The sequence below is a fragment of the Primulina eburnea genome, chromosome 4 (genome assembly GCF_022965805.1).
Source record: "Primulina eburnea isolate SZY01 chromosome 4, ASM2296580v1, whole genome shotgun sequence".
NCBI lineage: Eukaryota > Viridiplantae > Streptophyta > Magnoliopsida > Lamiales > Gesneriaceae > Primulina > Primulina eburnea.
The window spans coordinates 43,899,260-43,919,535 of NC_133104.1; the positions used below are offsets into that span (position 1 = coordinate 43,899,260).

The 20,276-nt window shown below is 33.3% G+C and overlaps 3 protein-coding genes across 10 annotated transcripts; 2 read left to right on the forward strand and 1 right to left on the reverse strand.

Moving 5' to 3' along the window:
- The first annotated feature begins 731 nt into the window (after positions 1-731).
- On the forward strand, positions 732-6,711 carry LOC140829365 (C2 and GRAM domain-containing protein At5g50170). 6 transcript variants are annotated; one of them, XR_012117449.1, is made up of 10 exons: positions 732-1,341; positions 2,424-3,581; positions 4,045-4,227; positions 4,308-4,591; positions 4,672-4,788; positions 4,968-5,230; positions 5,315-5,486; positions 5,570-5,842; positions 5,952-6,232; positions 6,396-6,711. XR_012117449.1 is itself a non-coding variant. In XM_073192539.1 (9 exons), exons 1-9 carry the CDS (start codon positions 987-989, stop codon positions 6,147-6,149), a joined length of 3,003 nt encoding a protein of 1,000 aa, XP_073048640.1. In that variant the 5' UTR covers positions 732-986; the 3' UTR covers positions 6,150-6,711. The 6 variants fall into 6 exon arrangements, 4 of the variants coding, with proteins under 4 accessions (XP_073048640.1, XP_073048642.1, XP_073048644.1 ...); XR_012117450.1 differs by having other exon boundaries at positions 6,404-6,711; XM_073192539.1 differs by having other exon boundaries at positions 5,952-6,711.
- A 1,143-nt stretch (positions 6,712-7,854) lies between these two features.
- LOC140829366 (protein JOKA2-like) lies at positions 7,855-12,829 on the forward strand. 3 transcript variants are annotated; one of them, XM_073192544.1, is made up of 7 exons: positions 7,855-7,931; positions 8,084-8,175; positions 9,224-10,414; positions 10,533-10,784; positions 11,083-11,232; positions 11,611-12,399; positions 12,509-12,829. In XM_073192544.1, the coding sequence occupies exons 1-7, from the start codon at positions 7,880-7,882 to the stop codon at positions 12,512-12,514; spliced, it is 2,532 nt and encodes an 843-aa protein (XP_073048645.1). In that variant the 5' UTR covers positions 7,855-7,879; the 3' UTR covers positions 12,515-12,829. The 3 variants fall into 3 exon arrangements, with proteins under 3 accessions (XP_073048645.1, XP_073048646.1, XP_073048647.1); XM_073192545.1 differs by having other exon boundaries at positions 7,878-7,935; XM_073192546.1 differs by lacking the exon at positions 7,855-7,931 and adding an exon at positions 7,952-7,970.
- A 1,866-nt stretch (positions 12,830-14,695) lies between these two features.
- LOC140830338 (uncharacterized) lies at positions 14,696-15,121 on the reverse strand. The gene has a single exon (XM_073193611.1). It carries the CDS (start codon positions 15,119-15,121, stop codon positions 14,696-14,698), a length of 426 nt encoding a protein of 141 aa, XP_073049712.1.
- Positions 15,122-20,276: the final 5,155 nt, after the last annotated feature.

Sequence of the window (20,276 nt, forward strand, 5' to 3'; positions counted from 1 at the left end):
AAAATATACATATACACGACTTCATGCACACACGATTACACATATTAATTATGAAAAATATGAATTAATTAACTATTGTATCCATATGTAACATCGTATCGAAATAGCTGTGAGATTTGATTTCCTATAAATTATGATATACAAAAAATCAAAGACGTACTTTTAGATTATTAAAAAACATATTTGTTTACTTTAAACGTCAAGTCGACATGACATTTTTTCTTCTGAATCTTTGGCCGTAAGTTACCTAGTCAAGTTGATACAACCAAAAGATACTAAAAAATTCCTAAACAGGAAAGTAAAAGGTATTTCGTTATATTTTGCGTCTAAAATAATTATTATATTATTCATATTTCCAGACTCATCTATATCATATTTCCAGACTCATCTATATAATATAATAATTATTTTAGACACAACTTTTCTTGTCTTCTCGAAACCAAAAAAGAAAACACCAGTTATGCCCTTTTATTACATTCTAACTAAAACTAAGGTTTCCAAATTTTATAATGTTTATGTATCATTAAAAAGTTAAATATTATCTAATATATTTATAGCTAGTTTAATAGCCCAATATTGGTTATATAAAATATATTATAATTTGTAAAAAAAACCCAAGCTATTATCATATCATATATTCTTTAACACTACAATTGAAAATATAATTGCATAAAATGTTGTCCAAATTTTTTTTTTTTTAAACAAGTATCCAAAATAGCAATTTGCTTTTCAAAAAGTTTTCATTTTTTACAAGCACTAAAATAAACCACACCAAGACATCTTTAATAGGGAGAGAGCAATTTTCTTGCTTCGTCCCTTCGTGTCACCGTTACCATTCACCACGTTTCTTCATGGCTTCATACACAAATCTCGCCCCCTATCACTTTCCCATTTAACTGCCGTTTCATCAAGAAATCCAACTTTATTCACGTCTTCTTCTTTTCGAGAAACGACGTTCGCAAATTCAAGACCAGCTAGCGGAGAGAATGAAGCTTTACGCATATTTGTTGGAGGGCAGAGACTGGGCGGTGAAGGACTCTTACGTGGAGTTGAAAGTAGGAAAATTTAAGTCGAAAACCCGAGTTTTGAAGGATACCAAGAACCCAGTTTGGAATGAGGAGTTTAAGTTTGGGGTGCATGATTTGCAGGAGGAGCTGGTTGTTTCGGTGTATAAATATAATGATCATGAACCAGGATTCTTCAATGTCAGTGCTGGGAATTTGGTGGGTCGGGTCAAGATTCCTCTTTGGAGTGTTGTAGAAGAAGAGAATCAGCATCTGCCCCCCACTTGGTTTACAGTTCATAGGTCCAAGAATGTGAAATCAGTCGACAGGGATTGTGGTAAAGTTGATTTCTTCTCCCTGTGGCATTATTTTCTTTTTGGAAATTTCTCGGGCATTATTTTCTAATTCATCTTTTAGTTATGTTTTCAGGATTTATCGTGTAAATCTGTTATTCTCATGCGGTTTTTGGTTATGGTTGATATGCTTGTGTAAGTGTATGCAGGGGTGTGATCACTTTAGATTGATGGAGTTGAGTACATAAATTTTTTGGAGCTGATATTTTATGTGTTTTGATCATGTTTAACTTTAATCAATACCAGTGGTCATATTAATTTATTCTGTCATCACTGCAAAACACGTGGATTAAGCGTCATGGCTTGTCTAGGATATGGTCCGTTTGCGCATATTTCTAATTCGAAGGTATTTTGTGCTGAATATTGGTTTATCGAATAGTTGATCAATATTTTGTTGTATAATATTATTGATTAGAATACATGTAGATCATGGAGGTCTCCATGCTGTCCTTTTCTCAATAAATAAAAAAATTTCGTCCATTTAAACAGTTTACGTTTACTTGCTTGGGTACTCCTTACACGCAGATGCAAATATAAGACTATGAGTTTTTTTATTTTGAAGTATCTCACTTTCAAAAGCTGCATTTTGGTTAACTTGTAGTTACATTTGTATCCCTGCTCTTACTTACGAGTAGGTTGGTTTTGACTCAGTTCGAAGAATTAAACAGAGATTTCATGTTGCAATAAACTCGCCATGATCTTTCTCTATAAATGCTTCTGAAAATTCTCCAGTGGTGCACTGCATACCTTAAAATTCGCCATGTTGTGTTGATTATAAAGAAAAGAGAAACCATTGGTTTATTTTCTAGTTGAAAAGTTTTGGAAAAGATTTTGAAAAAAAACATTGGATTACGCTTCAGCACCCTGTATTAGGCTATTTATGCTCTTACATTCTTGTTAACGACACAATCATATTAAAAAATGATGCATCAGAGTTCAAAAAAATTTGCAAGCTCTCTGTGCTAATGTTTTGTCTATATTTGGCTTTGGATAGTACCCGAAACTTTGTAAAGATGATGTTATTGTAAACAGGTGATATGAGCCAATTTTTCTTGTGCGAACTTAGGTAAACTTCTTCTCTCGCTTTCCATGCATGGAGGAGACCAGGGTAGTTCTTCTGATCCGGAGATCAAATCTGCTTCATCTCGATTTTCTTATCCGTCCACCCTTTGGCCTAAAATGACCCATGATGGGAAATCGCTGATGAAGTCCATTACTGATCGTGTGGACAAATTATTCGTAAAGACAGAGGAAACATCAAGAACGGACAATTCATCTGAAACTTCCACCACATCAGAAGGGGAAGATTGTTCGGAGGAACCTCATTGTAGCTCTAGCTTCCATGAATTAGTCGAACTTATGAAATCCAAGCTTGGAAAACAAGAGATTCCGGAAACTCTTCATGGTGGTGTTCTTCTAGATCAGACGTACATGACATCTGCAGATGATCTTAATACCATTCTCTTTGCTCCCGATTCTGATTTTCGAAATGAGTTGTCGGAATTACAGGGTACAGTAGACATTCACGAGGGAGTTTGGACCTGTAAATCTGAAGATGATTTCTGTTTGACACGAGTTGTATCATACACAAAAGCTGCAACAAAATTAGTTAAGGCTGTGAAAGCATCTGAGCAACAAAAATATGTAAAGGCTGGTGGGGGGGAATTCTCAGTTTTAGTTAATGTAGTTACTCCTGATGTCCCATATGGAAACATTTTCAATGTTGAATTGCTTTACAAGATAATGCCTGGCACATCTCTATCTTTGGGAGAGGAATCTTCCCGTCTTGAAGTGTCTTGGGCTGTTAACTTTAGCCAAAAAACGATGATGAGAAGCGTGATTGAAGGAGGAGTGAAGCAAGGATTAAAAGAGAGTTTTGAACAGTTTGCAAGCGTACTGTCTCGAAAAGTTGAATTAGTTAGAGCTGCAGATATTTCTAGGGAAGATCACATTTTGGCAACTCGAGAGACAGAGCTTCAGTCTAATATGGAGTTAACTGTGAAATATTTTTTGAATTTCACGGTTATGTCCACTTTTTTCATTGTTTTGTACATCGTGATTCATGTTCTTCTCTGTGAACCAGACAAACTGAGAGGGTTAGAATTCGGTGGGCTTGACTTACCAGATAGTTTTGGAGAAATCATCACCTGTGGAATACTAATTACTCAATTGGAGAGAGTTTATGGCATGATTATACATTTTGTGGATGCTAGACTACGAAGAGGTAACCTTTTTCTATTTGGCTGCATGTGAAGATGTTGAGACATGTTTTAAATTTTTGGGGACTCTGTATTTGAAAAATACTGTTATTTAGTTCAGAATGCCTCTTTATGTTGAGAAGTGAACAATAATTAATTATTGGATTTATGCATGGAGGCCTGTGAATCTTGGGACTCGGTCACTCGTGTATGCTTGGTATCAAGGGAATTACTCTCAGTTTTTCTGAAATCTTTGTCCCTAATCCCCTTGGCTCATCATTTCTTTTTGGCTTGTATCTTTCACATAAAATGTTCTATTGTTGTGATTAGATTTGTATCTTAGTCATAAAGCTTGAACTTCTTCCATGTACTTTTGTTTCAGCTATATATACACACGTGGGGACTGCGTAACCTGTTATACGATATCTGTTTTATTTATATAAAGGAAAAACTTTCATCCTATATGTTCTGATATTACATTGTTCATAGGAAGTGATTCTGGAGTTAAAGCTCAAGGTGATGGATGGATTCTCACAATCACTTTGATTGAGGGAGCAAATTTAACTACTTTGAACTCTACAGAGTTATCTGATCCTTACGTCGTGTTCACTTGCAATGGTAAGACAAGAACAAGCTCCGTCAAGCTTCAAACTCTCTGTCCTCAATGGAACGGTAAAATCTCTTCACACGGCTTGTCTTATTTTTCCATGCTATCATTATTTGCTGCTATATATTTGTACGTATTTCTACAGAGATACTTGAGTTCGATCTGGTAGAAGATCCACCTTCCGTGCTCCATGTGGAAGTTTTTGATTTTGATGGTCCATTTGAGCAAGATTCTTCTCTTGGGCATGCGGAGATCAATTTTTTGAAACACACTTCTGCTGAACTGGCAGACATGTGGATTCCTTTAAATGGAAAGCTTGCTCAGTCTTCACAATCCAAGCTACACTTGAGAATATTTTTGTACAATAATAACGGGGTCGAAACGATTGCAGATTATCTAGCAAAAATGGAGAAAGAGGTTGGAAAGAAGGTACACTCGTTCCTTTCTTACATTGTCATGATGGGAAATTGGATTTTTATGTTAAAGTATAAAGTATTTTGTGGTCGCAGTTAAAACTTCGGTCGCCACACAAGAATTCAACCTTTCAGAAATTATTTGGATTGCCATCTGAAGAATTTCTTATCAATGATTTCACGTGTTCCTTAAAAAGAAATTTTCCATTACAGGTAGCACATTTTCTTGCAATTAGGAATCGAACTCATAGATTAGTGGTAAATTTTGAAACATCCCTCATCTTGATAAACTTTGGAATGCTCTTTTTTTTTTTCCATAGATAATGGTTCCATATTATCAGTAATAAAAAATTTCCATTCTTGTGTTTGAGGCTGCGGCTAATTTTTTGCAGGGGCGGCTATTTTGTTCTGCTCGAATAATTGGGTTTTATGCCAACTTTTTGGGTCACAAAACTAAATTTTTCTTCCTTTGGGAGGACATAGAAGATATTCAGGAGCTTTCACCGTCCTTTTCAACAGTTGGAAGCCCCTCTCTTGTAATTATTCTACACAAGGGTCGAGGTCTCGATGCAAAACACGGTGCAAAGATTTTAGATGAGGAAGGAAGGCTGACTTTCCACTTCCATTCTTTCGTTTCTTTCAACGTAGCGATCAGGTATTTTGCAGGAAATATTTTTCTAAATTTTGTCACTTAAAATAGTATATGCAACCTAATGTTTCATCAACCGTGATGAAAAAGGACAATCATGGCTTTGTGGAAAACAAGAACGTCAGAAAGAGAACAGAAACAGGAAATTTTGGAACAACAGATGGATGAGAATGGAAAGCATTTATTTGAGGACAAGCAATCATATTTTGTCGTCGATGATTTGAAGATGTCTCTGATTTGTTCTGCCGGACTTCCTATGAATGTAAAATATTAATCAGTCAAAATTTCGGCTTCGGTTTTATTTTTTTATTTATATTGATCAACTCTGCTTGTCTAATTTTGCAGAACAAATCACTTGCGATGATGTTTGATGGAGGAGACTTGGAACATAGAGTTATGACGGAGTGCGGTTGCCTCAACTATGTGACAACAACATGGGAACCCGTGGCTCCCGAAATTCAAGAACGACAGGTTTCATACAAGTTCAGTCGCCATATCTCAACCTTTGGAGGGGACGTTGCATCTACACAACAAAAAGTGCCCCTTGAAAATGAGGGAGGATGGGCGGTGAACGAGATCATGACCCTTCGTGGTGTGCCTTTTGGTGATCATTTTCGAGTACGATCAAATTTTCCGGGAGTTGGCAGATTTTGTTGTTTTTTTTTAAAGAATATAGATCATCTAATAGTGATGTTCAATAAGTGAAATTTTTCTGTCATGCATGCAGGTTCATGTCAGATACCAGATCAAGAACTCTTCTTTCACGCATAATTCTTGCCAGTGTGAAATTTATACCGGTGTTGTGTGGTTGAAAAGCACCAAGTTTCAGCAGAGAATAACAAAGAATGTTACCGGGAAGTTCACCCAAAGGTTCAAGGAAATATTGCAAACGATGGAGAGAGAGGTTTTATTGGCAACTCAATAGTTGCCAATTAAGAGTTTGCATGACATTACAATGCGATTGACAAATTCAGACGAAAGCTGAAATCACAAAATCTTGCATCTGAGGTAATAAATTTGTAGTATTCTGAGCTGATCTACCGTGGTTTTAGGTATTAACATCCACCTTCAGTCGAGTTTGCGCTTTCCGGATAACTTCTATCATATTGCTGATGTTTGTGCTAGCTCTGGCAAAGTTAATATATTTCGCATTCTCATTCGCGGTTTTTAGCCATATAGAAGATACATTGATGAGTTGAAGCTCTTGTATTAAAGTCGACCAGCAAAGGTCGAAAGGCGAGTTCTTACAAGTAGGTACGAGAAGCCCTTTCTGAAGAAGACATGCAAGAAGTTGCAAGAATGAGCGGGATTAATTATTGAACATAAATTAGTATAACCTAAGAGTTACTACACACACACATATATACTTACAATAATGTAATCAATAGATACATAAAGTTGGATTCTTGCATCATACTGTTGCATTCATTGTATGTTCGATGCTTTTGCGATGAAATGTTATACGAAGTATACACAATGCGTGTTGTTGTATACGTAGAATAAATAATCCAGTGTTGTAAAAATTGTTTCAAGAATCAAGCTGGTCTACATGGAGAAGTTTTGATAGGAATGAGAATTATGGATTTGGTGGTTGCAAGATTTGAGGAGAAGTTCTGATAAGAATGAGAATTATGGATTTGATTGTTGGAGGATTTGAGAAAAAAATTTGAGGAAGATAAGAAATAAATAGTTGAGAATAATATAGAGTGGGAGAAGTTGATAAGTTGATTTTATAGGTAAAAAATTGTGTGAGACGGTCTCACAGATCATATTTTGTGAGACAGATTTCTTATTTTGGTCGTCCATGAAAAATAATTTTTTTTTGTTAAGAGTTATTTTTATTGTGAATATCGATATGGTTATAAAGATTCGTGATACAGTCTCACAAGACCTACTCAATTTTAAATTAGCGGTGATAACGAATTCAATTAAGTTGTGTTTAATTTGATTTGAAATTTACTAAATTGAGCAGTAGATTTGAAATTGAAATTAGAAAATACAAATAGATAAGGTTTTTAAATCATTTATTTTAATTTTGAACCAAATGTATATCATGGATTTGTTTTTTTTTTTAATGATTATGTCCCATTTTTAAAATTATTAAAATATTTTCTTTAATTTTTATCCAAACATTTGAATTTAAATGATATTGGATAAAATCAATCCAAGTAGAAAATTATCGGGCATTGGATAATAGTGGTGAATTTATGTTGTTTCAACTCTATATAATGATTAAATACGAAAATGATTTGAATATATAATTTAACGAGTATCTATCAAATTATCAATTATTAAATATCTTCGATAAGTTCATATATAATTGAGAGATAAAAAATTAATATATTTTAATGAACAAGTCTCTTGTGAGACGGTCTCACGAATTTTTATCTGTGAGACGAGTCAACCCTACTGATATTCACAATAAAAAGTAATACTCTTATCATAAAAGGTAATATTTTTTCTTGGATAACTCAAATAAGATATCTGAATCATAAATATGATTCGTGAGACTGTCTCACACAACTTTTTTTTTATTTATTTTAATATACATAGTAATATAGGTTTGTTAAATACATTTCATTAAACAAACAAGCAAAAAAAATTATTATCTGATAATAATAATTTTAAATACGACCAAGTAAGGGTCGGCGACTAATGGGCTTCCTTTCCTTCGTCCGTTCGCTTTCTTTAGAAGCAAGGAAAGAGAGTCTGTATGACAAAAAATGATATATTATTAACATTATATGTATATTCCAAAACTCCTGATTTCTTCGTGTTTGATGATTGGTTTCCAATTATTTGAAAAGACTGGGTCTTCTTACTTGAATTCTGTTATGTATATTTGATATACGTACACAGGAAAAAGGAGCAGAAGGGCTTTCTTCGGCGGCGGCGATTCTGGGTTTGGCTACCCTGCTATGGATATGGAGGCTTCTACTCTGGTGATCAAGGTTTTTTTTTTCTTTTTTCTCTCTCTTTTTTGTCAATGATTTACTGGCTTTCTGGGCTGTGTTCGTGAGTTCAGTGTTTGTGCATTCTTGTGAATGATTTGGGTTTTACGTGCGCTTCACTTGTTGTTGCATGATCATTCGCTAAAGTTAATTGCTGACTCTATCTCTCGATGCTTGGAACGAAAGGTCGCAAGATTATATTTTCAGGCTGAATACGTTTCTTTTTATTAGATTGAAGAATACTTTCTGAAAATATGTTGACCAAGAATTTGATGAAAAAATTTAATTAACGATGATGTTATTAGAATCCATATCCTTATGTAAAAAATACTGCGGGTTAAGGAAATCAAGTTTTTTTTAAGCTGCAATAAAATAATAAGAAGTTATGGGGTTGAAAATTAAAATATGAATGAAATTTGAAAAAGTAAGAACAAAATATACGCTAAAATGATATAAAAGCAACAATTAATTGAATGAATCATATTTTCATTCTCTCTTTTGTATGTGTTTTTCTTATAAATTTATGGAAATTAACTATTTATTTTAATTTTTGAGCAATTCATCACAACCTAAATGTTAACTTTCACTATGTTAACATCCAATTCCCTTTTCAATGTTACATTATCGATTTTTTTCTCCATTTACATGTGACATGCCTCTCCAATCAAGAAAGGATGGTGGAATTAATTTCATTTGAATGTGTAAACTCTCTTGTTCTTAATAACTACAAATCAGTTATTCAAAGCAAATGTTTTTCCTCATTCTGTTTTTAGTGGCTCTGAAAAATAATGTGAAATTCTGCTTTTTGTATGAGCATTGATCCACGATAAGATATTTGAATGCCTTTATCCTCTAGCAGATCTGACTAGTTTTGAGTCCTATCTAATTTTTTGTTGAGTTACCCTTGTGTGTACACATTGGAAGCTGTCAGTCTGCATTTTAGTTTGTGATAAATATTCTTTTAATATACTTTTTTGGTTTTATATATCCACTCTGTGTTCACCTTATACGATCACTGCCCTGATCACCAAACTCAACATTTTGACAGGTAAAATATGGGGATTTTCTCAGGCGTTTTAATGCAAGTGTTATGGATGATAAACTGGATCTCAGTATGGACAAACTGATAGATAAGATTCGTATCCTTTTCAACTTTGCTACTGATACTGGGCTCACACTTACTTACATTGATGAAGATGGTGAGACGGTTACTCTTGTTGATGATGATGATCTCCTCGATGCGGTGGAACAGGGCCTGGATCCGTTGAGAATTACGGTTACAATGAATGAAGAAAAGAACAGCTCTCCATTTATTTGTTCAACTGGATCTTCTACTCCCTTGAGTTCCCCTGAAGTGCAACAACACTTTCAAAACATCAACTCCGGTGTTTCTGAAATTCTAAAAACTATACCCGATCCTCTACGTGAGACACTTGCAAAGCTCTCCACTGATTTGGTGTCTAAATTGTCTTCTTCTGCTCCTGGTATAACTCCAGGTATTGCGGAGGTTGTTGAATACTTTTCCGAAGTGGGATTGTCCTATCTTTCCCGTATTTCAGGACCCCATGCGAGAGTGCGCCCTACCACACAAAATGACTTTTCTGAAAGTAAAGCAACCGTGACAGAGACCAAAGAGACTGATTCATCCAAGGTTGATCCCACCCCATCGAAGGCCCAATCGCAAGGACGATCTGACAAGCAGTTGTCCAGGAATAATGAGGACTCACCAAGACTTGAGTCTGTCTCGACCATGAAAAGCTATGAGGTGAAAGTTGAACCTTCACGCACTTCTTTTAATGCTCCTTTTGTTGCAAATGATGTTTCTACAGAAGAGAAGGACAAAAAGGCTAGTGGGCCTCACCTTGGACCAAACCCAGCATTTTCTGGTGCTCATGATCGTGTGAAGGGTGATCCTTTAGATGGAAGGACCAAACATAGATTCCCATGTGATTTTGGAAACTCTCAGCACTCACTCATTGTTCCTAGTCCTGGTAGTTTTAGTAACCTCCCGGGCTCATTTTTCAGTCCTTCTCATGCTTTCGAGTGTCAGCTTTCTGGAGTACCTGTGGAAAACATCTCAGCTGCTTTACCACGACATGCTTCTCAGGCAGTCTCATTCGGGAGGAACATAAGTCAAAATGATGTCAATGGAATGATGGGGAAAGATAATGCCTACAACATAATTGATCTCCCTGAAATACATCCACATCAGTGGCCGTCTAAGGGGTTGCATGATTTTGTATGCTTTTTCATCAATCCTTTATTTATTTGTTTTCTTTATTTTAGCACTTCTGTTCTTGTGCTAATTTGTGTTGCCTGTGATGTACCTTGTGTCCTATACTCCTGTCCTAAATCAGCATGCCCAGGGGCACTGTTCATTGGAGTCACAGGTTCACAGGGGTATGGAAGTTAATCCAGGTGTATCCAAGCTAGATAGCTGCTTCATTGTGGATGTCACCATGATTGATGGTGCTCTTATAACACCTTTAACTTCATTTACCAAGATTTGGCGTATGAGGAACAGTGGTACAGTTGTTTGGCCCGAGAAGACACAACTTGTTTGGATTGGAGGAGATAAGTTGAGCAACGCATTTTCTGTGGAATTAAAGGCGAGTTTTCTTCATTGTGATTTTATATAAATTCTATTGTCATCTATACAGGTAAGCTTCTCTCTTTGGGTTTGTATATGCCATTATTTTGTGCCGACTTTCTCGGGGCTCTCTTATTTCATCTGGTACCATATCCTTATTTTTTTCCTTTTAAGTGGTGAAAGCATGACTTTCTTTGGGTCATCAAATGAATTATAGCAACTGTTTTCTCGATGCCTTTGTTCTTGAAAGTTTACTGAATTCATCATTAATTATTGAAGAGATTTTCTTTGCCACAATGAGTTTCGTTTCATGTCAGGTCCCTGCAATTGGTCTGGCAGTCAACCAGGAGCTTGATGTTGCTGTTGATTTCATTTCTCCCGAAGTTCCGGGTCGATATGTCTCTTATTGGAGAATGGCTGCACCCTCCGGGCAAACGTTTGGGCAACGTGTTTGGGTCCACATCCAGGTTGGTCACTTTTACGTGACATCATCATTTATCTCGTTGTTATGTCACGCACATCGTCAAGTACCTACATTGATCTGCCAAAAATAAAAACATTGATGCTATTTTTTTTTGGAGTCAGATTTTTTTTAAGATTATGATATTTTATATTTTATTGTAACGTAGTTAAGAAATATTCACCCTAAGATATTTCGACATTTATAAAGAGGTGATAATAGTGTTATAACGTAAGAGAGAATTTGAAAGTTTGCGCCTTTTGGCATTTTGTCGTGGATGTAGGCTTTTATAGCCTAACAACTTAAATCCTGTACTCTTCTGTGTTTCTTCTTCATGTTATTTATCTACTAGGAAAATCTACAGATATTTTGTGCATACCCGTAGGTTCATGCTACCATTGGAAAGATACAACATGGTGTTCCGGGCTTGAACCTTAATTTACCTCTGGTAAACGATGTCTTAACCGGCTCCGAAATCAATAATGCTGTTATGGCTCCCCTGGTGGAAGATAGTCACCCGGTGGAAGTATTTGAACCTATTACACCGTTGCCAAATATTGAACATGATACGAAGTTTCCTATCTCTGACAGTTCAATGGTAGGTAGTGGTGCAACAAACTCTGCCCCAACTGCCCCATCATCGGTTTTTTATCCTGTTATTGATCAGTTGGATATGGCAACACCAGTGTACCCTCCACCATATGTGCACTATCTTCCTCCACCACCTCCAGTGATCTTCCCTAAAACTTCACCATTACTCTATACTCTACCAGCACCGCCTGCGTTCTATCCTCTTCCTCCACCTCCACAATCTCTGCTCTATCCTCCACCACCACACGCTTTCTATCCACCACCACCTCCACCTCCACCTCCACCTCCACCTCTGGCGACCTTTCCTCCACATCCGCCTTTGCTCTATACTTCAACACCACCAAACTTGCTCAATTCTTGTTCCCCACCTGCTGCTGGAAACACACGAGAAAACACAGAAGAGCTTCGAGGTATGGAAGAATTAGAGAAGAAACTTCTGAGAGAACTCGAGGAGATGGGCTTCAAGCAGGTTGATTTAAATAAGGAGATTTTGAGGTTTCATGAGTATGATTTGCAAAAAACACTCGAAGATCTGTGTGAAGCTTCTGGGTGGAATTCTTTCCATGAGGAGCTCCAGGAAATGGTAAGTTCCATTCAAATTTTTATATTGCTCTGACAGAAGAATATGGAGTCCGAATTCTTACTGTTTATGTTTTTAAAGAGATCGCTGATTCATGTTTTTCATGATGTAGAAATGAAAAAGAAACTGCCTATGAAGAAAAATAGAAGCATCAAGCGTTTTGCCATGGATTTTATTTCTGGAGAAGAAGTAGTAATATATCATACTTTTAACATTAGGAACATCCGACATGAATAAATTGTTCGAGCTTGTTTCCGGTTCTCGATCTCTTATATATCTTGTTTATCCTGGATTTGTGCTGGTTGAACTTGTTTGTCCCGTTGTTAACATATCTCATGTTTGGTTTTGAACTGTTTATCTGTTTCCTGGAATGAAACCTATTTATGTTGCATACAGAAGAACAAACTATCCTATTCCCACTCTGTTGTGCTCAGGTCCGGCTGATTTCATATTCATAGCTCAAATCAAATGTTTTTATATTTCCGAAGCATTGTATTTTACAGGTTTTTCTTCCATTCGAACACATATTGATTTCAAATTATAAATAAATAAATAAATCAAATCTAAATTTACAAGTCAGAACGTAGCCACGATGCGTTCGACTAAAGCTTTATCTTTTGTCTTGGAATGTCTACAGGTTTTTATGATCTATGGTGTTCAGTTAAAATGAGCAATCAAAGCATAGAGATCATATATGTCATTGTGTCTTATGCTGAAATTTTAGGTGACTTTTGCGAATTTCCCTTTTTTTTTTTGAGGTTGTCTCATTATCTCACTAGTTTTTTTATATTCCTTGGAAAGAACAATCTTTTCTCCCAAACTCCCATTTCGCTAGTAAGACTGCTATTTTGTCTATATAGAGATCCTTCCTCGGTTTGTGAAACCAAGTCAATTAATATGTCTTGAATTTACGACTCAATCCATGATTTCTCCGCGAACAAAGATTTCGGCCGATGATGATTTAAGATTCCCTAGAAACATCATTCAAATATTATGAAAATGGACGAAAGACAAGAATCTGATTCATGCCAACCTAGGGAAAAATTCGACTCCGGGAGAGATGGATGGACATTAACTAATCATTTAAGATGTAAACCTAAAAGCAATATAAATTTATAACGTTTCCCCGCAACCCCTCCCTCGAGTTTTTCATGTATCGACTAAATTATTGGATCTGTCGCTAGTCACTATGGAATATCTTTTGGACATGAGACACCTGTAAATTTGGAATTCTATTCCACCACTCTCCCAGGGCAGGCAACCAGGACTTACTAATACAAGCCAAGAAAATGCAAAAACACCACGACTACTACACCGTCTATACTCAATATTACGCCAAAGATGATTCCATCTCCGACGATGAATATTTCCTAATGCCGCACACCGTCTCTCAAGTTCCCCATGCCTTCGTCAACGCCCCAGCTGCCTACCATGGTCTCAACTTCAAGGGCGACTCCATGTACGGCTCTGACAAGAATGAGGATCATCACCAGAAGAATATTCACGTCATGAATCATCATCATAATAAAGGGCATCATGGGGTGCCGGAATTATACAGGAAATTTCATTTTGTTGAACATGAGGAGATTGATAAGAATGGGAAACATGAAGTTCATGATGAGGAGACCGACATCGATATCGAGGCCAATGGATTCATTCAGAAGAAGCATCAAACTTTTGATAAATGGAAAACATTTAAGAGGTATTAAGGTTGGAATCTATATATGGATTGATATAAAGCAGGCAGTGTGGTAACCTAAATAATGTTTATTAACGTTGTCCTACAACCATACGCATAAATAACATGCCTGCCTACTTAAGTCATTGATGATATAAATATAGGTTGTTGAAATATGTGTTGATATTCATGCACATGAATAACTTGAACTACATCACAAGCCATTGACATCGATCCAACACTGCGAGATACCGAAGTTCGACTATATATTCAACTGATAAGGTGAGTAATAAAATCAGTTAATTATTTTTTAAAACTCCATATCCATATAATGCAGCGAGCATGGTTTTAAGTTTTGTCAAATTTTGGCTGGAAGAAGTATCCTCCCATCAAACCCATAAGCTTGAATCGGTGACCAAAAAAGCGATAACATATTAATACAATGGGATAGATATGAAAAACATGGAGTAACCAGACTTCGGAACCATGAAGATTACATGATCAGTCCCTTCTTTTCCAACACAATAGCACGAAATTTCTTGACTTTTACCAGAAGAAGAATCACTCAAAAAAGGGCCTTTAATTTGCTTCTGAAACCGGCAATACAAGGATAAAACAAGACTACCCTTTTGACGAAAAACCAACTTCATTGAATCTCCTTGAAGATATCTGGAACAAATTCCTCAGGCTACTCTTGCTCTCATTCCGCCTCTTGACCAGAACCCGCTTCACCCTGTTCGACTCCGAAAACGGATCATCCATATTCAACAAGCATCTCTCCAACTTCTTGGATACATTCACGATCTCATAAGAGTCCCATAGCGACTTAGCGAAATCCCATTTCTTCACACCTGCAGGCACCACCACTTGTTCCCGCAACGCCTCGATCTTGAACCGGGTCGGTTTCGACCGGAAGCACAGCCTGTGAGCGTCGAACTCAGAAGTGGATTCGATCATGGAGCTGCTGGAGTGGCTATGCCAGGCCTGTGCCACGGCCTTGATGATATTGGCGTAGTTTTCTTGTTCATGGATCTTGCTTTTCTTCATGGTCTTTTGGATCTTGTGAGGGGGATGTTTATGGATCCATGCTAATATGTTGGGATGAATCTGAGCCTCATTTATGAGTTTTTGGCTGCAGTTATCTTGTTGCCATTAAAGATGAGGAAATTTGGGGAGATGGGATGTATGGCGTCTAAGTTGTCTTTTTCTTGAGTTGAATTAATAATGGAACTTACGTAGAGCCCAAATGAAATTATAAATCGGTTCAAAACTTTGTTAGGAAATAAATATATTTTAGGTGGACTTCCATTATTATAATTTTTAAAATTGGAATGCATCCGACTTCAAATCATTTCAATTCAAGTAAGGTAATATTTTCTTGTTTGTTTGCTCATATTTGGTTAAAATCTAGACAAAAACTTGTGTGAGACGGTCTCACGAGTTATATTTTGTGAGACAAATATCTTATTTGGGTAATCAATGAAAAAATATTACTTTTTATACTAAAAATATTATTTTTTATTGTGAATGTCGGTAGGGTTGATCCGTCTCATAGATAAAAATTCGTGAGACCGTCTCAAAAGAAACATACCCTAAAATCTAATTCTATTTCACCGTATCTCAATAATGATAATTTTTTAATAAAAAAGATGCAATTTCAACCAAATATGCCACAAAGCGCTAATTGGATCTTAGTTGAGCTAAGACTTGTTTGAGAGCATTAATTAAAATGTAGAGAAAAGATTTAGAAGGAAAAAGTCAAAAAATAGTTATTTTTGGGAGTTTTTTAAAGTAATGGAAGGAAGTGCACGGAGGATTCCACCCAGAAGTGGTAAGTAATGGGAGGATAAAACATCCAACTCCTAAAGGAAATAAACCTCTTTTTTTTTCCTTTTTTTTTTATCTTATTTCAACTCTCCCCAAAAAAAAAAAAGCATAATTTCTATCTTTTTTTTTTCCTATTTTCTCTTATATTTTATATTTCTTTCTTCACAATTTTTTTTAAAAGATCCTCTTATATGTTATTAATTTTTATTATAAGTATAGATTGAGTCGATACGTCTTACGAATATAAATACATGAGACTGTTGCACCAGATATATTCTTTCTTTTTTCTCTTTCCAACTTTCAAACGAATTCCGAAAGTTTAATAAATACGGCAATGATGGATTGAATTTTATTTAAAATTTCATTTTCTTCCAACTTATCTATATCTATATGAATGTGAATTGTGAATTTACATAAATATCCTTACTTTCATTTAATAATAATAATTAATACATGTTTTTTTCCATATATTTTTTAATAATAATTGTGATTTTACATAAATATCCTTATCTTCATTTAATTATAATCATTAACACATATTTTATTTTTCATATATTTTTTAAATAATAATCATTAATACATTTTTATTTTTAATCATAATACATGTTTTTTTTTCATACATTCTTTTAATAATAATTATTAATACATTTTATTTTTAAATCATTAATATATGTTTTCTTTTCATATATTTTTTTAATAATAATCATTAATATATTTTTATTTTTAAATCATAATACATATTTTATTTTTCATATATTCATTTAATAATAATTATTAATACATTTTTATTTTTAAATTTATATTATTAATACATTTTTATTATTTAATAATAATCATTAATACATGTTTTTTTTCATATATTTTTTAATAATAATTGTGAATTTACATAAATATCATTACCTTCATTTAATTATAATCATTAATATATATTTTCTTTTTCATATAATCTTTTAATAATGATCATTAATATATTTTTATTTTTAAATTTAAATCATTAATGCATTTTTATTTTTAAATCATTAATACATGTTTTCTTTTTCATATATTCTTTTAATAAATATCATTAATACATTTTTATTTTTAAATTTATATTAATTATTTTAATATTTACATTAACATCAAATTCACAGAAAATCACTATCATAATTACATGTTTATTTTTTGTTTGTTTTTCATCTATTCATTTAATAATAATCATTAATATATTTTTATTTTTAAATTTAAAATTATTTACTTTAATATTTACGCTGACATCAAATTCACAGAAAATCATTATCATAATGTTATAAATTTAAATAAATTGTTAATATTACGAACCTTAAGGTAATAAAGGGAAGACGAATAGAGATGAATGTGATTGAATAAAATTAAATTATTAATAAATATTAAAGTCATATAAAACATTTTTCCCCATTTAGAATGTAGATATATTTAGATTACTTATGTATCAACAAAAATACGTGATTGAGAGATAATGTTTGTATGTAAGTTGTTTCATTGCAAATATTTAAGTTATTTAATCAATTTTCAATATATGATGCTAAATACATATTACTAAATAATATATTATCTATTAATCTATATGACTTTCATTTATGAGTTTATTATTATATTATTTTTTTGTTTTACGATTTGTCATATTAATGGTGTTATTTAAGTTATTTTTTATCTTAGTTTAATAAGATCATTAATAGTTTATTTAACTCAATCAAACTGATTATTATTTTAATTTAATTTTTAATTTAATTTTAATTACTTAGATTTATACATTGCCATCAAATAATAATAGGAAGACAAAGGGAGATGAGTCGGATTGAATAAAAATAAATTATGAATAAATATTAATTTCATACAAAATTCCTTTCTCCCGACTTTTTATGTATCAATAGAGATATGTGATTGAGAAAAATGTTTGTCTATAAGTTATTTCAAATATTGTTTTTAAGTTATTTAGTCATTTTTTATAAATGCTGCTAAATAAATATTACTAAATAATATGCTCCATTCGATCATTTTGTGTTCTTGCAATGAGAGGAGTTTTTTTTACCCTAGCGTTAACATGTTTGATTGTTATATGTCATTTGTATTGATCATGTAATTGTATTTGGATTGTTTATGTGATTTGTTTGTTTGCACAAAGAAAAGAGAAAACAAAATCAAATATCCAACAAAGATGGTTATTATTTTTCAATTTTTTATTGTTGAGATATTTTGTTAATTTTTAAAAACATAATGCATGTTTTCTGTTTGCTGTGACTTAGAAAATATTAAAAAAATTGAAATATTTCTTCGTTTTTACCTTATGTCTCAGAATATCAAGAAATAATATTTTTTATTTATTGGGACAAATGTATTTCCAAACTTCTGTCTATGAATCAATATTTAAATTTTTTACGACAGTATTATATTCTCTAATCAATTTTTTTACTTAGATTGATATAAGGCATTTTAATTTTAATGTTCTTCCTTATATTATTTTTGTAATATTATTTATTATGAAAATAATAGGTGAACTACAAAATTTGGTAGGTCTAAGAGTCCTATGGTGAACGAAAAATATAAATAAATTATTAAAATATATAATATCCAGTAGATTTTTGGCATGCGATTTTGTTCTAATTCAATGATTATGCATGATTCTAAATTTTAATTATATCACAAGTTAACGCATGCTTTGTTGTTGCTAGATATATTTTGTCAATAGTCTAATATTTTTCTATGGTTTAAGAAAAATTGTGTGACTTTGTATTATATTTTTACGGCTGCTTTTCTAAATGGTTTTATCATGATTTCAAGACACCATTTTTCATTTGTATTATTCTAAAGAAGTGGAATGAATATCTATAAAACGATGACATTAATAAGTCGTCTTCTCTTTATTTGAAAAAAATATTTGAAAATTTATACAAATTGTGAATAATATGAGTTAATATTTAATTTGAAAGTGATTTATGCTTTTCATTACTCGTATATACATCAATTTCTTTGTTATTGTACTAAATAAATTATTTTTAAACTTTGAGTTATCATTTTTTTCTTATCGAGGTTGTTTGTGTTATGAATTTTTTATTCGTTTTGGTTAGTATTGTTGGTGGTAATTGATTTTTCTGATATTATATGATGTGTCTTGTTGTTTATATAAAAATAAGTATGAGAGTACACCAATCAAAGCCACGTATTTTGGGTCTTCTGTTCTACGAAGAGAATAAATGGTTTCTGTGAATTATATAATTTCTTGGTTTTTCATACATATAGTCTACGAAATGCGTTAAATTTTGAACAAAAAAGTTAAGACAAATATAATGGATGAAAAAAAAAGACATGTTAGATAAAAAAAATAATGTTGTGTATTACTATGTTGGGTGCAATAATTGTCCCTGCCTGGTAGAGCGATCGAACCGTGGTGCTTGAGCTGCTATGCGGTTTAAAAGATTTGAGTTGCACCATTACTACTAGCTATAGCTTTTGGTAAAGTGGCAAGCGCTCAGTTCTACAATTGGTATTAGAGCCGAGGTCACGGGTTTGATTCCAATTGATTTCAAGGAGTGCAATTATTGAGAGGGAGATTGTTGGGTTCAATAATTGTCTCTGCTTGGTAGAGCGGCCGAACCGTGGTGCTTGAGCTGCTGTGCGGTTTAAAAGATTTGAGCTGCAACATTACTACTAGCTATAGCTTTTGGTAAAGCGGCAAGCGCTCGGTCCTACATACTATGTCCTAATTTCTATATGATATAATTCATGCACATTTTTTTAATAGATATTTCAAATTAGGTCCAACTAACTAACATGAAACATATACATATATATTAAATCATATTTAAAGCAAAATGTTAAAATCAAGAATGATTCATATTTAAATTTCAACGAAGAAGAAATTGAAGAATTGTATGTGTACGTTAAATGTTATATAATGATTATATTGCTACTCCATGGTTGTGCGACATATGGATGTCATATAAAATATCGATATATCTCAATAAAATAGTTTTTCAAAAAAAAAAATTCTTCATTCATAAAAAGAAATATATGAAAAACAAATTGTGCATAATTCTCATTCTATTTATAATAGTATTAGAACAATTCTAAAGCTTTATTGACACAATGTAATAGATCAATTCTGTGCATTTTATTGAGACATTGAGCCAGTTTCATTTTATTTTCTCCAATATTATCTCGATATATTTCGAGGTGACTACGAGGTTGTTTTTGTCTCTTTTTTTTAGTCAAAGTGTCTAACCAGCTAATTCATAACATATATGATGGTAGCATAGAAAACTCATCGTCTAATAAATTCACTTAGCCAAATATTAAAATTCAAATAAAGTTCTATAATATTTCATCAAATTAATTTTGACTATCATAAAATGCTCATGAA

What these genes read in the sequence shown, in the direction of transcription:
- LOC140829365 (XM_073192539.1), top strand. Translation starts at nt 987, where the DNA reads ATGAAGCTTTACGCATATTTGTTGGAGGGCAGAGACTGGGCGGTGAAG. An exon ending in ATCAGTCGACAGGGATTGTG is followed by an intron (nt 1,342 to 2,423) that starts GTAAAGTTGATT and finishes GTGCGAACTTAG; the next exon opens with GTAAACTTCTTCTCTCGCTT. An exon ending in CTTTTGGTGATCATTTTCGA is followed by an intron (nt 5,843 to 5,951) that starts GTACGATCAAAT and finishes TCATGCATGCAG; the next exon opens with GTTCATGTCAGATACCAGAT.
- LOC140829366 (XM_073192544.1), top strand. Translation starts at nt 7,880, where the DNA reads ATGGGCTTCCTTTCCTTCGTCCGTTCGCTTTCTTTAGAAGCAAGGAAA. An exon ending in CTTCTACTCTGGTGATCAAG is followed by an intron (nt 8,176 to 9,223) that starts GTTTTTTTTTTC and finishes ACATTTTGACAG; the next exon opens with GTAAAATATGGGGATTTTCT. An exon ending in GTGTTTGGGTCCACATCCAG is followed by an intron (nt 11,233 to 11,610) that starts GTTGGTCACTTT and finishes GCATACCCGTAG; the next exon opens with GTTCATGCTACCATTGGAAA.
- LOC140830338 (XM_073193611.1), bottom strand. Translation starts at nt 15,121, where the DNA reads ATGAAGAAAAGCAAGATCCATGAACAAGAAAACTACGCCAATATCATC.